This window comes from Ixodes scapularis, unplaced genomic scaffold (genome assembly GCF_016920785.2).
Source record: "Ixodes scapularis isolate PalLabHiFi unplaced genomic scaffold, ASM1692078v2 PGA_scaffold4__175_contigs__length_147842914, whole genome shotgun sequence".
Classification (NCBI taxonomy): domain Eukaryota; kingdom Metazoa; phylum Arthropoda; class Arachnida; order Ixodida; family Ixodidae; genus Ixodes; species Ixodes scapularis.
Window position 1 is genome coordinate 125,095,312 of NW_024609879.1, and position 15,697 is coordinate 125,111,008.

The 15,697-nt window shown below is 47.4% G+C and overlaps 1 protein-coding gene across 4 annotated transcripts in view; it reads right to left on the minus strand.

The window, feature by feature from the left end:
- Positions 1-15,697, minus strand: part of LOC8029980 (protein PAT1 homolog 1) — a 42,583-nt gene that overhangs the window by 20,668 nt on the left and 6,218 nt on the right. For 2 of the 4 annotated variants that reach the window (XM_029991766.4, XM_029991765.4), the window contains exons 5-13: positions 14,264-14,332; positions 12,851-12,964; positions 11,345-11,446; positions 8,230-8,475; positions 7,359-7,509; positions 5,732-5,821; positions 3,793-3,853; positions 2,990-3,052; positions 1,499-1,682 (exon numbers count right to left, since the gene is read on the minus strand). In XM_029991766.4, coding sequence (XP_029847626.2) covers positions 1,499-1,682; positions 2,990-3,052; positions 3,793-3,853; positions 5,732-5,821; positions 7,359-7,509; positions 8,230-8,475; positions 11,345-11,446; positions 12,851-12,964; positions 14,264-14,332 — 1,080 coding nt within the window. The remainder of the gene's footprint in view (positions 1-1,498; positions 1,683-2,989; positions 3,053-3,792; positions 3,854-5,731; positions 5,822-7,358; positions 7,510-8,229; positions 8,476-11,344; positions 11,447-12,850; positions 12,965-14,263; positions 14,333-15,697) is intronic. The other 2 variants (XM_029991767.3, XM_029991768.4) reach the window with 1 other exon arrangement.

Consider the following 15,697-nt stretch of genomic DNA (forward strand, 5'->3'; position numbering starts at 1 on the left):
CATTGTATACTTTGGGCAAGTTTTGTCATATATCAATGAGAGAAGTCTGCTTCACACTAGCCCTTAATTATACCCATTTATTAAATCCTTATCATAATTAACCTATAGCTTTCCCTTCCCCTCACCACGAACGAGGTCCTCCATCACCTTTGCCAATCCACAAAGGGTCCACGGAACATCTATAGTTGAGAATCACTGGTCTAGACTTAAAAACCAGCACTAAAACACTTTCGAGAGAAAAAAAAAGGGGCCTCCCCCCTGTCCCTACAGCCGACTCTCATTAATTCAAACTCCAGGAAGCCACAGACTTTAGTTTTTAAAGGATCAGAAGTTTGAAGTATCAGAAATTCATATAAATATGATGTGAGGCGAAATAGGGATTTATTATAGGAATAGCTACACATACCAAGCGGATTTTTTACACTTTCCTCTACACAAAAGCAGGCACACACATAAAACATTGGTGGAGATTAAAGTGAATAGTGGCTTTGGCCAAATATTGTTTCAATTGAAAATCTAATAGTTTCTTTGAGCCTTTTACTACCGTCGTTCCATGCTTAAACAAAAATTCAGCTGAACTCGTGAAGTTTGTTCCCAACCCTCCACTTGTCGATTCCCAAGCTCGGTTAGTTTTTATGCAACTAAATTTATGAACTGTGGGCTCAGAAAGTCCAATGCCTACGTTGGGGTGGCATACAGATTTGACATAAAATTAAACCTGAAGAGATGCTCAGCTATCCCAATCGAGGAAATTTATAAATCTGCTCGCGATATGTGAATATTCTTTTTTAAATCTCAACATTAACCCTCAAAAAAAAAAAAAAAATCGATGAAAGTAGATTGTTAGGACGGTACTGCTTGCGTAATCGTAATGGGTTAGTCCCATCAAATGCGCATCTCACAAAGCACCCGCATACAGCAGAAAAGCAATGCCCGTGAGCTTGGCGGGTATTGCTTTCCCGTAGTGCATGGGTGCTCGGTCAGAAGCGCACTCAAAGAGGCTAACCCAATGATGAACAACAGTTACATCTTGAGGTGGCCCCACCCCTATTTTTAGCATGATTTGCTATTTTTCCTGAAACACCACTTCTAGTATAATTGCGGGGCGCCGTCCAACGGTGACCTGGGTGAAAACGGTGTTACTTAACCAGATCGGGAGATAAGCAAACATTGTTGACTGGGAAGGACAGTTGTCTCTGGTTCATTGCCCTTGCTGCTTGCAATCACATTTCGAGGATCACAAAATCAAAACTAGCATTTCCTCAATTTTTTTTTTTACGGCACGCTGTAAGTTAGCTTATCCCTTGTTTCCATCCGATTTGCTATCAGTTTTAGTTCAGCTATATCTCGGGATGTTACGATGAGCGGAAACTCTGTTTGAATTAAGCAGCTCATAAATGCATCGAAAACATGGCGGGACAATTAAAAATTTTAAATTTGTTTGAATTGACCAAAAATAGGAAACATCCTAGTTTAAATTATTGCGAGACCAGTGTACCTGGTAGGGTCCATCCCTGCCATAGAGCAGCCTTTGCTGGTGCTGCTGGTGCTGCTGGAAGGCACCCAGGTGCTGGAAGGGTCCGTCCTGGTACTGTCCCCCGTTGCTACTGTTGCCGTGGCCCCCATACTGGGGCTGGTACATGTGGTGCAGGTGGTTCGGGGGAGGGAACCGCACCTGGTTCCTGCAGCGTCGTCCCAGCATTAATTTGCCGCAGGTTCCTCTCGAGTTCGTCCAGACTTCGTCCCCCAAGTCTGTCGATCCGTTTCGCGGTTCGCATTCTAGGAATGCCCAACCCCCTCGACCAACCATTACACGTCGTACCACCGCAACTTGACGAAGAGTGAACGCCCCCCCTTGAGCCAGTTGGAGCGACGGAGGCAAAGCACGTGATGGCCTTCGCCAAAGGTATGGGGTTGAGAGCATAAACCCAAGCAGTTAGAGAAGAGGGGAAGGACTCTTACTCAGACCCTCTTTTGCGCGTCCAGACGTTGCTTTTGTTCCCCTCGGAGATAAGCCCGTCCCTTGAAATTCTTACAAAAGCGGCGTTCCCCTCTCTGCTGCCCGTGGCTTTGACAGCACTGCGCACACCTATTGACATAAAGTGTGGTCACACAATTCCTTTCAATGTGCCGACTGGCTCGCCGGAATCATGGCCTTAGCAGTTTGCCCAGTCGCGGCGAAATGGAGAATGGGGGTCTGCGTTTTTGACTCGTTGTTGATAAACAAGCACATGAACTCGTTACGAGTGCAAGCACAGCACGTGCACAGGAGGTTATCTCTTTGTTTTTTGCGGTGAGCGGGTACAAAGCCGAACGTACGAGTGCACAAACGTGGCGAGCGATGGCTGCTAACAGTGTTCAGGATGCGAGCAGCGAGCCCCAGAATTCTGAAGCAACTTTAGGAGTGACGAAAGCTGCAGAAGCGGTGCAAAGGTGGTGAACTGGAGCACCTTCAAATCAACGAGTTTAAAGCCAGGCACCCGTCGAAAAAAATGTAATTGCTCCGTGAAAATTCCTTGGCCAGGAAGGAGAGAGGATTTCATCGCAACTCCCGCTAGCTTTTCTTGGGCCGTAGAAGTCAGAGGGATCATTGGCCGTTTGAAGGGAAGCGTAAAACAGTTTCTTAACGCATTGAGCTTACGGAGGTGACCTAAAGTGGCGAACCTAGAGTATTAAAATTTCACCAAACAAACTTAACAGAGTAAAAAGATAAAAATCAAGAACGCGAAATCTCCCCTCCAGCGTCCATACGCTAACGAAAGGCATCCAAATGGTGCAACAGCCAACAGACGTACCCCGACGCTTGTACAGCCATGCAATGCCAGATCAAGCACGGTTTCGAGTCAAGCGCTGAAGCCGAGCGTTTGGAAACGGCACAGGGGATGGCGCAAAGACACAGGGAGTGAAAGACACTGAGACACCAAAAGGCAGACGCAAGTTGATAGATAGATAGATAGACAGATAGAAAGAGAGAGGGAGAGAGACATACTTATTCAAAAGAGGGTGCTGCACCTGACGAGGATAGAGCAGTCGTCGCAGGTCCATGGAGCCGCTACGGCGCAGTACAGGAAAAAGAGGAAGAAGAGAAGAGAAATACAAGAAAGAAGCAAGTGTAAGAAACCCAGGCACCAGGAGAAGCAGGAAGGACAAGGTGATAGGAACGCTCGGGTTTTCAACTTAACCCCCATAGCCGCCGACAAAACGAGAAGGGCAGAACAACGTCTTTCATGCGCCTGGACTTCGGCATGCGCTCTGTGCCTTCCATTGTGCTTTGGCTGTACGTGTCGTCAACGGTAGAAAGCTCCCGCTGGGGGCGCGACAACTCAAGCCCCTCCTTGCTGCTCCCGCCTTGTCGGCGACTACGGCGATGCTCCGGGTGCTGCGTTTCAGAAGGTCGCCATACTTCGGACGCAGATAGAAAGGCTGTAGTCGCGATTATACTAACATCTAGAAGGTCGCATAATCTAAAAAGTGCATTCAAGTTTACAACAAAAGAAGAAAAAAGAACTTTGTTATGGAATCAATACGATTACGTAACAATTCCCAACACTGACGTCTCTCGGCCCGTTACCAAGAGGCTGCGCCGTCATACACAATTTCCGGCTCCACTCCTTCGTAGTGAAATGCACGAGAGGTTCGACGAAGACGAATTGAGCGCCAAAGTCTCGAGGTTTCTCGAGTTCCCGGCACGCAATTTTAGGAAAACAATGAGACACGACGACTGGAAGCATTGTCAGGGCAAGCTCGAACTTTCAGTTTCTTAGATCGAGATGAAAATAAGCAGCAACTCACATGCCGGGCCTAAAGCCGGGAGGTCCTCCTGGCAAAGGCATTCGGCCATGCATTGCATTGTCTGGAAAAATAAAATAATAAAGTCAAACACCAAAACAACACGGCAACACAATATCTGTATTCACCTCAAAAACCGTAGTAAAAAAAAGTCCGCTTCCTTGCGGAACATTACTAATTGCCCGCTCCATCCGTTAAATCAGGACACAGCACATTTTCGGATTTTCGCAGAAACGACTTTCTGCTTCCTCGCCATTTGCAGCTCCGCTACGAGCAGCGGGGTTGACAGATGGTTTTAGTCTGCACTGGTTCTTGATGCCTCGCAAAGAGGAGAGCAGCGGCGGCCCCGGCGTTATCCGCTGGGTTCATAGGTGGTGCTACCGCCTGGAACGTGCAATTTTGCACAGTGGGCAATCTAAACTTTCAGAGTTTTTAGTTTTGAAATTACTTTTTGAATTTTTTCTACTTTTTAATAACTTTTATAGTGTTTTGTTACGCAAGAAGAGAAGGAACTGCTTCGCTATAACAGATAGCACGTCGGATCTCAAAGTTTCGGTTTCGTTGTTTAAACAGAGCTCCCACCCAAACAAAGTGTGACCAACCAAACTTCGTGATCAGTTTGCTATATCCGATAATCTGTTATATCAGTGTTTGTTATAAAGAGATTCAACTGCACAATAACTTGAAGCACTGAAATTCATGTGTTTTTTTCAAGTTCTAGGAAGTTGCAAGAAAACTGCCTTAATTCAGATGAAAACACAGAGCATAATAAATGAACCTACAGAAATATCCATATAAAACTTCTTGCAAACACGCAATATCCTTGCAAAATCTCAAACTAAAAAAAAATATATATATATATTTCTAGGATATTGCAGTTTATCGTATAGGAAGTATTGTTTGGCGGCCGTAGCTGCGTGCGAGGCTGCTGAGCATGTGCTGACAGCGAACATCCACAGTTCTTTTGCAACGTGCATTTCAAACCAATAAAATTTCCGGTCGTAGCAGCCTATTAATGCGAGCTCATTCTGAGCATGCGCTATAAACAGCACATTCAAATGTGCTACCCACTGAATACCTCGTATACACAAGCAGAAGTTTTTTTCAGAAATTGTGCCACGTCTCGCTCTCGAGAAGAGCTTTCCCCTTAGCATGCGGGTGCGCTGCAGCAAAGCAAGACACGGAAAATCGCTACAACTTCTTCGCGGCTGTAACTTCGCTGCAGTAAATCGGTGTGCAATGACCGAGGAGCACACTCGGCGAAACTAACTAACATGCCGGAACAGACCACGAGCACGAGAATCATTGCAAAACTTCAGAGTACTCTCCGTGTTTGTTGCGAAATTAAATCGGGTGGTACGTTATTCGAGAAGATTATCGAAAGTTCTGAAAACCCGCACAGGCATGACGTTATCCTTCGGATGGTAGCAGGGCCCAAGCTATTTGTTATCAGTATCATTATTGCGAAATGAAGTTTTGGCGCAATGTTGGCGCACAATCCTTACATTTTAGTAAAATGTAGCAGGATGTAGCAGGCACATCCCTGCATTTATCACTCTGACACGACACTTTGTCAAACGTTAGCTTTAGAAGCACCCCACGGGTCGTCGTGCCCCAATCATAGCCTCCTTCCCAGACCTACATCGAACAGAATCGCCTCCCACATCTTGATAACTGACACTCCCAATCTTAAAATTGCGATTACTAGTTTTTAAACGACGCACGCACCCAGTCTCAATACTTGAAACTGCAGCCCTTAAAATTGCGATCATTGAATTTCAAAACAATGTTCCGAAGCAATGGCGCATTCTAATGCCCATTGTACTGTTCCGTCTATGCATTTCCTTGTATAACTAATGCACTCCTTTAAGTGGTGACTGTAAACCCCGACAAAAACGAGAAAATGAAATGAAAAGAGGCCAATCTCATTGACGCAACTCACTGAGAATGACTGGTGGGAAGTGGCCCATCATGCGCCCCCTGCCCATCATCGGATGCACCGGTGGTGGTACAGAGAGGGGCATCCTGGAACCTGAAAGGTACAGGTATTGGTCTCATGCACGAGAAACATGCAGAAAGAAACCACATAAAGGCTCCGCGAAAAATTGCTTTCAGCAATGCGAGAAGTTTAAAATTTTCTTTGTTTCTGAAGGACACCATGGGATTAGCGAATCTAAAGGGGACTCGACACGCTACCGAAATTCCCGCCCTTTGCCACGGTCGGACGAAGCTGTATTCGCAAGATTCGTCGAACGAACGAGAACTAGCAGAGACTGTCTACTAAAACTAAATGAAGTCGAAACCTAGGCTCGGAAATCAGTACGAAGGAACGCAACATCAGACGCTTTAAAAGTCACTGCAGTGCTATAACACTCTAACGATAGTGGGAAAACCCCAAAAATTAAATCGTTATACCCGACTGTCATTGCATCTGGACCAGAAACTGAGCGTTTCTAGTCTAGAAACTCCAGAAACTGATCATTTTAAGCAGCACATTATTATACATGGTACCGCTATAAGTGGATTGCACTGTAGTAGCTTTTTCTTTTTGCTTCTTTTTCTAATGTGAAATTTATCGAATTCTTTTTTGAGGGTACATCTCGGAGAGAGGCAGGAGTAAGAGGCCGAGAAGCCCGACAAGGCTTCCCGAGATTATGTATCCAAAGTTCCTACAAGGCGTGTTCAGTGCCGCGGAAGTCACGAAAATGAAGCTTTGGGCATTCTATTCTTTTCGGTAACGAAGATGTGCTCCAGACGACGGATTCCGTCTCGACGTCTGAAATATTTCTGCGTCGTCGTTGCACATTCCACGGAGAAGAAAGTATGTCCCACACGCGAGCTTTATTGGCTTCAGTGAGCTTTAAATTGCATTAAATTCGAAGGCAAAAGAAATAAAGACTGTATTGTAACGGATAGCATGAAGTAGAGGTGCGAGAGTACCGGTTCGAATCGAACGGTGCAGCATCATTCCTGGCTTAAACACTGTTAAAAAAGAACGGTTGCCTGGCTTTTCCTTCCACTCTGAAGGTTATGAACAGGGTTTCGTCCTTTTGGTTGAAAGAAACCTTAAATGACACGGCAGTAAGTTTTTTCGTCAATTAGGTTTTATCCGAAAAAGTCGAAATTTCAAGGTCGCAACGACAAAATAAAAAGCAAAAAAAGACAGAGTTTTACAAATACTTTATGAGCTTCCTTTGAAATCTCGAAATACTGGCAAAAGGGGTAAGCCTTCTAGCTCACCAAGGTTCCTTCAGGACAATCGGTCATGGTACCCACACTTCACTTATTTTGCTTCTGAACTTTTAAAAATTATGAATGCAGTAAAAGAAACTCAAAATTTCAAAGAGATGGGAACCTAAGGGAAATAAACTCCGAAAAACCCCAGATTTTCGGCGGAAAAAAGAAATTCAGAAAAACGCCCTCCGAATTTCACGAGCAAGGAATTCCGAAAACATGAAACCGCGGTCACGAGCTAAGCAGCGCAGCTCGATTCGAACCGGCATTTGCGCGGCCCCAGTACAAAGGGACCGGCCCCCTTTGGAGACTGCTCTTGTAGCAGAGTGTCTCACCTGCAAAGTTGGGCGGCAGCAGGCCCGGCGAAAGACGGCCGTGCGGTGGCGGCAGCGCCCCGGCGGCAGGTGCCACGGGTGGCGACATGCAGGGCCGGGACCTGGCTAGAGGGAGGCCGCGGCCCCCGGGATAGCCCTGGCTCGCCGACGGCTGAAGAGGAGACGTGGACGCCGTCATCCGAAGGACGACCTTAATCGCGGAACGCGTTACGGCACGGTGCCTGGTAAGGTCGGAGATGTGGCAAATGCGCGCGTCCTCGAAAGGGATCTCTCGATTTTCGCCGTACGACGTCGCGAGTGCGTCATGCCGTTGCCCACAATGGACGCCGTTTCCGCCGTAGGTCTCCCTTGGCCGGGTGTTCGGCATTTCGCAAAGCCCGGATAAAAGCGTGGCCGCAAGGCTCCACGGCGATTGGTCGACGGGTGGGAGGGGAGGAGCGAGGTGCTCGACGCCGATCGGTCAACGGGTAGGCCATGTGATTAGAGGGGTAGGCTAGGGGAGCCCGGCCGCCCGTGCGCACTGAGGGAAGACCGGCACTGAGGGTATGAAAGGCTCGGGAAGACCGGCAGTAGGTTAATCGGCCCGATTAGCGGTAGTATCACTTCATTCTAGGAACAACTATCGAGTGTATACATTGTAGGCATTAAACTATCCGACGAAGAGCGCCGTGAACGTAGGCGTCCGGCATCTGAAAATCATTGCTGAGTGTTTGTGATGCCAGAACTTTCACGTATGCAACAAAATTGCCAAGAAACTTGTCGTCAATATTAGGACATTGCAAACGTGCCGTGCGAAAGGAGACGCGTCCCAGCCATCGAGTTACTGTTGCGGCATGTGTGCCTATGGGCACTGAAGCGCCGCCAGACTCACCGGGCTTCCAAAGACGTCCGGGGAGAAGGCGGTCCCGCGGAAGTGCGTCGACCCTTCGGGAAGCGGGGGTGGCTGGCGCCTCCGCGCCGCCGCTTCGGGCTCCAGGTCGGAGAAGGAGCGTCCCCTCGGGGAAGTGCAAGGGGGTGCCCCGGAGGAGAAGGGCTGCTGCGGGTGCCCCAGGAGTTCCCGCTCCAATTGCTCCGCCCGCATCCCTGGACTCCAGCCCCGGTGAACCCTCTGCGGACTCTGCGACGCAGACGCCGAGAGATCGCTCGGACGGGGATCGGGTCGGACCGGCACTCGCGTCGGAGGACGTCGAGAGGCCGGTCCGAGCACCCGCGACCGCAGAGGATAAAAACCAGCTTTTAAGCCTCCCGCGAGTGATTACGACCGTCTGCAAGCTGGTCGTAAGCAGTCGCAAGAGGCTTAAGACCGGTCTTTCACCTGGCCGGTCGTCGGCGATCGCGAGTGTTTGGACCAGCCTTAAAAGTGCAATTAACCTAAGAGCCTTTCTCATTGAAAGCATGTGCAAACTGCAAAATTTCTTCTGAGCTTAAGAGCCTTAAGAAAAAAAAACAACTTCATGTTAGAGACCACCCACTAAACCGACGGCTATCTCATAAACCAAAGTTACCCCGCTGCCCCACTTTTCTCCCCCGAATTTCCGGACGAACGCCTTCTCAGAAATGCAGGCCACGCCTACCGTAATATTCCCGAGAGATAGCCCACCTAGAATTGATAGCAAGTCGGATAAAAACAAGGGGTAAAGCTAACCTTCAATGCGCCATAAAAAAAAAGTTGTAAAAAACATTAGTTCTAGATTTTGTGACTGCCCTTCCCAGTCGGCAACGTTAGCTCATCTCCTGCAGTGGTTAACTCCTTCCTGACCATGGGAAAACTAGCAGTATTTGAAGAATCTGTGCGAACGTTTCCATTTTCCTAACTAATCTGCAAATGGAGCAATGTGACACATAAAAATGTGGCCAATTAGTTGTTCTTTCGAAAGGAACCGGGGTTAATATAATGTGGAAAAAATATTTTACAATTTTATTTCTTGAAAATACAGGTACGTGCGGAAGGCGTACAAATGCCGAAACTTTTCAGCCATGTCAAATTAAGCGACAAATACAAAAAATTCCAATACAAAAAATGTGCCTCACACCCATGGCTACCACTTCTGAACGTTAGTGCACTCTAACTGACTGTGTCTATTTTCGGTTCGTCGGAGAGTTAGCCCCCGTAACACATGTGCTTTTTAACGAAGGAATGCTTATACAGTATAGACCACTTACAACGTAATTGCTTATAGTGCAGGACCGGGTATAACGCGGTTTTTTTAAACCACCGGTTCGCCTCCCACAGAACTCCATGTTTTTACATACCGCTTAAAATGCAGGCGCGCGAAGGGAAATACCGGTTATAGTGCGGTTTCTGGAACAGCCCTGCGACCGCGCCGACCGATTGGTGCAGCGAGCACACTTCCCTGTGCGACACTAGATAACGGCGCGAGCCGCAAGCAGCACTCGCGGGGCAAGGAGGTTGCTCGAAGAAGCGGGGAGAAGCGAAGAGAGAGGCTCCAGTTGCCATAGCGACGGAAGGACGCACGCACGTGTCGTTCACGTGCGTGCGTCCCTCCGCTGCATTGGAAACAACTGCAACGACAGACCAATCGCAGGTCGAAGAGAAGTGTTCGCGCGCGTTGCATGCCGGTCGCGGGCCGGCTGCTTCTATCCGCAAACATGGCGTCAATTGTGATCATCGACGTAGACGGCGTGGTGGAAGCTCGTCGTTCCGTGTAAAAGCGCTATCCTTGACTGTGAATTTTCGTTGTGTGTCACTATAGCCCAGCATATACTAGAAGGGAAGATCCACCTACTCGTGCGGCGACGTCGTGGCGGCACTCTTAAGACGACAGAAATGCCCGTGTCGTCGTGTTTGTTTACTTCGACTACAGTGGTGATTTCTAAGCGCTTGTGTTTTCGAACATCGCCCGGGTTTCTTATTTGGAGCAGTTCATGCCTGTGCTCAAGTTGAAGGTATTACTGGCGCGTACCGTATAAAGGATGCGAATTTTCACGCGTTTTCATCACAGGAGAAAAGTGATTAGGGTTAGCAATCCTGAAAGCTTGCAACGTCCGTCCGCAACCCGCGACGCCGTTAAAAGGCTGCGCCAGGCAAAAGTCACTCATTCCTTTCAAAATGTGTGACACACTTGAGAGAGAAGTGTACTAGTCTGGTGAAATAAAGACTTTCCTCAAACTAAGCTTTATTTTTCATCTAACATAAAATAAATTCTTTTACAAAGGTAAGTTGTCTCATGGCATGTATTTTGGCCTGAAAAACTGATGTTTTGGTTATAGAACGGTACCGCTTATAGTGCGGATTTTCGCGACTCCCGCGACATACGTTATATGCGGTCAACGCTGTAGTGGTAAAACAGATAGTAAACCTCACATCCTCAGCAGAATGCTTTCCTTTGTTCTACCTTGGTTGTGTCGTAGCCTCGATTGCAGTTCCCTCATGTTTAGAATTTTCGTGCGCCTTGTTGGGAACATAAAACGTGCATGCCGGCTCAGGGCGGCCTTTAAAATTATAGCGATGCTTACCGACCAACATCCATTAAGCAACGCCTATAACATCATTTGAAGTGTCCCGAAAGCTCCTGTGCTCTAGAAAATCTGCCACAATACAGATGAATTATGTAAATAATGCCATCTTTGTTACGAAGACTGATGCAAGTCATTAGCCATGTTAGACAAGTGCAACCACCGCTCCCACGACTATTTTTGACGTCGAAACGAAAATTCGAGTTCTTTGGCTAATTACAAGATTGTGGAACATAATTCTCCGCACTAAATTTAATTTCTCGACGGCACTTGGAAATTATTGATCACCGGCGATCGATGGCCTATGGGCGCGGTCAGGAAAGAGTTAAGCGACACAGTTCTCGCCGATGCCACCACTGGCCAGGGCCCTGCAATTACTGGAAGTGGGCTATCTTTCGGCATTTTCAAAAAGATAACAAATCATGCCAAAATAGGGGGCGAGGTATTTTTGGGGATATAACGGCACATCGACTCATAGACGCGGAGAACAAATAAAGGAAGGCACCCACCCCGATGGGGACGGGGTTACTCCCGGCCGGACGAAGCATGTCTCGCTCCAGGTCTTCGAGTGTCCTCGCAGTCGCTGGCAGCGAAGACTGGCCCGGAGCCACCTGCAGGAAGGTACGAAAGAGCAGCCGCACAAACGGTTAGACCTCGTCGGGAACCGAACGGTGCCAATCGCTGGGCAGTCAAAGGGAACTGGATGCCACAGTGCGCTAAGTCGTGCACAGTTCTCTCTCTTTTGTCCTTGTCCTCGGGCGCTACCACGCATTTTCGTCGTAAAGTTTGACTTTGTCATACTTTGACCTCATCGCAGTTGGACTTTACGGAAGCTCGACCTCTTCGTAGTGTGACCTCGTCCACACCGAGTGGGCGCAACGATTCCTCCTGAATTGTGCCGTAGAACTGGATTGGATTCAAAGTGTTTCTCGCGGTGTCGAGTGATAGGAGCCAGTGTTTTTAAGGATTGCTTTTCTCGAAATTTGTGGACTGGGTTTATTTTTTTCTCGGATCCGTCAGTAAGAATGAATAAAAACATGCAAAATAAGGACAATAAGACAAATACAGGACACAAACAAACACGGTGTCTTTCTGAATCTGTTTTGGGAAAAAATCCGCATTCACATTCTCACGAGAAATACATTTTCATACACCTTTCCTTGAAAACACAAAACCTTATAAAGAGAAAGAGGAAATAGCAGAACAATGGGCGCGCAAACAGTTCTGTGTAGGCCGTGTCATGGGTCTACGTGGACTGACAAGAATTTCTTTCGTGAAGCCGGGGTTCTTCTTATTGAAGGAAAGCTCCAATTTGGGGGTTTTCCCGATTCCGGGGAAACCGCCGCGGGGGGTTACCTTCCCGAAGTTGATCCGCACGTATCAAAAACGCGGAACCTTTGTTACGACCAATTGTACGAGTTTGTGTCCACACAGTGCAAGAAGATTACATTTTTAAGGTTGATAACAAAACGCAGCGCATCGCACAGTTTCGACAGACTGCCGTCGCAATGTGAAGACATTGGGGAAAATTACTTTCTGAATAATAACAATCTAGATGTTTATTACAGTGCCCAGGACCAACCTTGCAGTCTTGGTACTGAAACACTGAATAATAATAGTAATAATATAATAATAAGAATAGACACTTTGGTTCAATCCTCTGCCCGTTTCTGTGGTTAGCACTGTGCCCAACGATATGTTTTCTTCCGTACTGCCCTCGTAGTATTTTCTAGCGTATTCTGTAACCTTGAGTTAGAACAGCGTGCCAATTGTTATTATGGGTGCTGTGGAATTAAAAATGTTTTACGGTGTTTTAATTATTATATTTCTAGGTTTCTTACACCTATATCTACACTTCAATTCCAAATGTCTTCTTCCCCCGCCCCCATACCGTACTGCCTCGTGGTACTGTAGCCATTAGAATAAACTAAGATAAATACGAGTTTCGCCACAAGAAACATCCATGAGCGGAAAACCCGCCAAAAAGAGACAATTCGAATCGATCGATTGATCACCTGAGTTGGTGAACTCTGCTGGCGCAGCTTCCACAGCAGGGAGGTGAGCCTGTCCTCAGGCGGAGGGGGGTGCACAGGTTTCGGCGTCCATATCGTCTCCGTCTTGGGCGAGCCCTTAAACATGACAGATGTAAAACAGCTGTATAGCCATCACGCTCCCCTCAGACAGACAGAGTTAACTGACCACCAAGAAAGAAAGGGCAATTCCACCCCCCCCCCCCCCTCCAAGAAAAACTGAGACGGACAAGCTTTAACACGCAAGCAAAATGAAAAGCCTAACATTGTCTATTGCCGCACGCCAAGTAGGCAGCGCGGCCATAGCCCAACGGTTATCGCGCTTGCCCCCCACGCGAAGGGCCAGGGTTCGATTCCTGGCCGCGTCTATGCATTTTTGTTGAAACTGTAATGTGATGTTCTGGTGAAATCGAGAACCGTCTAGCTGATTCGAGGTCAGAATGTTCTACGCGTCGAACCTTCTACGTCGAATGCTCCAGAAGCCAATGTGTGTACAAAAGCGGCTCCGCGGGCAAGTTGGAGTCAGTCTCGTCCCAGCGTTCGACTCTGCTGTCACGCCGACTTCGACGCCTGCGACGCTCTGTTATTATTTTCTATTCCCTTTTTGTTTTGGCACAAGTTCGCCACATTAAATGTTTATTTCTCCCTGTTTATTTCTTATTCATTGGTCACCACCCGTGACACTATTTCGACCCACCACGCTTCCGATTCCTGGCTTGAATGTGCTGTGACGAAGACAACATTTTACTAAAATAATACTATTCCAAAAAATCATGAATAGAGAAAGAAAAAAACCACCAAACCCCAAATATGTGCCCAGGCGTTTCGAGGGTGAGAAGACCCCGCTTTTATCGGAGGTGAGCAATTTGTACGGATATTACAGTATGGCATGATGATACACTGTCTTCTGCTTCGAGAAGTTTGCATGGTTTCTGCCACGCAAAAACAACTGAATTTTTTCTTTTTTTTTTTTATTGCTTTTCGTGACAAATAATGAGATGAATACCTATGCATGGGACAGCGAGGCATTTATTTGAGTAGCATGAGTGAGGAAGTAAATGAGGGACAGGGTCTCGTGCCGGAGTAAAAAAGAAAGGGGGGTAACGAGGTGCAACGCACCGCCAACTTTTGCGGGAGTAAGAGGAGGAGTAATGCGGCAAAAACACGCCCCAAGACCGCGAGAGAGTAAGACAGAGGTAGAGTGCAGAACAGACACACCTCGAATTTGTGCAAAAGTAAGGAGAAAAGCAGTCTCAAACACCCCAAACTTGCGTGGAGTTAGGAAGGGGAGTAACGAAGCAAAACACACCTCAAGCTCATGCGAGAGTAAGAAAAGAGGGTAATGCAACACACGCACATGCACACACTTGGGTAAGAAGAAAAGTGGCAAAAACGCACCCCAAATTCCTGCTGGAGAATTGCCGGAGGCGGTGGCGAGACAGGGCGAGACCACTCCATTGGCCGTGGCTGCAATTGGAAGACGAAACGCCCCGTTGATGTCACATTCAGAAACTCCAGAGCAACTTGCTACGAGGAAATCCTCACGACATAATACAGATAAGCAAAAAAAAGACAGGAGTTTGGTGAATGGCACAGGTTTCTTGTCAAACAGCTTAGGCTAGAGCTTAAAGGAGCTGTGCAACAATTTCAGGGCTTTGCTTAAATAATTGTGGAAGTTGATGCCTGACACTTCTGCAGTGAACTACAGAAAACAGATTTTGCCTGGATACCCTAGTTTTTACTTAAAAAAATGAAAAAGATCCAGGTTTTTGCCGCCTCTCAACTCGTGCATCGTCTTCCGGGTCACGTGCACAGTGACGTCACTAGAGTAGGCGCGGAGTTCCGGAAAAGTTCTCTCTTTAGAGCCATCAGCGAGCAGCGAGAACTCATCCGCTGCCGACCGCGTGACCACCCGTCCTTGCCAGTGTGGCGCTGTCCCCCTCCCCCTCCGGCTTCTGGCGGCTGTTCGCGGTTTTGTGGACCTAGGATAGATGGCGCCACTAAAACTCCGTATAATAAAAGTTTTGTCGATGATACCAGGGTGTTGACGCATTTATATATATGTTGGAACGACAAGATTTGTAAAAAGAGTTACCTTTTATCGAGCAGGTATTCGCACAACTTGCTATCTTTCTTACAACGACCCAAGTGACGTCACGCCGCTTGTTTCTCATGGCCGCCGCTCGTGGCTGCAGGTCGGGAAATATTCCAAGTTTTGCCTCGCTATTACGCGGCGGAATCGCAACATTGCGATGAAAAGAGGTGTGTTTTCTGCCATTTGTGACACAGTGAACAATATCAAAAGCAGAAAATGCCAAATCCTTCAACGTTAAAATCGTTGCACAGCTCCTTTAAGCTGTTTGGTGTCAGCAACTGTTCCGAGGTAATCGAACCTTTGATGCCGATTTTAATTGAAAAATCTGCCAAACATGAATAAAATGTTTAATTTTTTAGGATGCTTAGACCCGCTTCAGATGGTACAACTTTTCCAGCAATTTCGGTGTTGCTGGTGAGTTGTTCTCTAGCTTTCCCTATTGTTTATGGAACGTAACTGTGTGTCTAAATAGGGCAAGAAAAATCAAATTACGATGATGGCAAATCGTAGCAATTTGGCTGCTGCATGTGAACGCAGGCAGTTCGTGTGGCTGGTGCTGCGACGCCAAGTTGCCAGGAGAAACTGCCCTGTCTGAAGTGGGCCTTAGAGCCCATAGACCGAGTTGTGGCCATAAATATACTATCACAGAAAGCGGTCTAGTGCCCCCTTCAAGAGCCGCAGCGAAAACATGCTAGACACGGGTCTCGCTTTATTTCGTGCCGGCATCAAAATGGTTG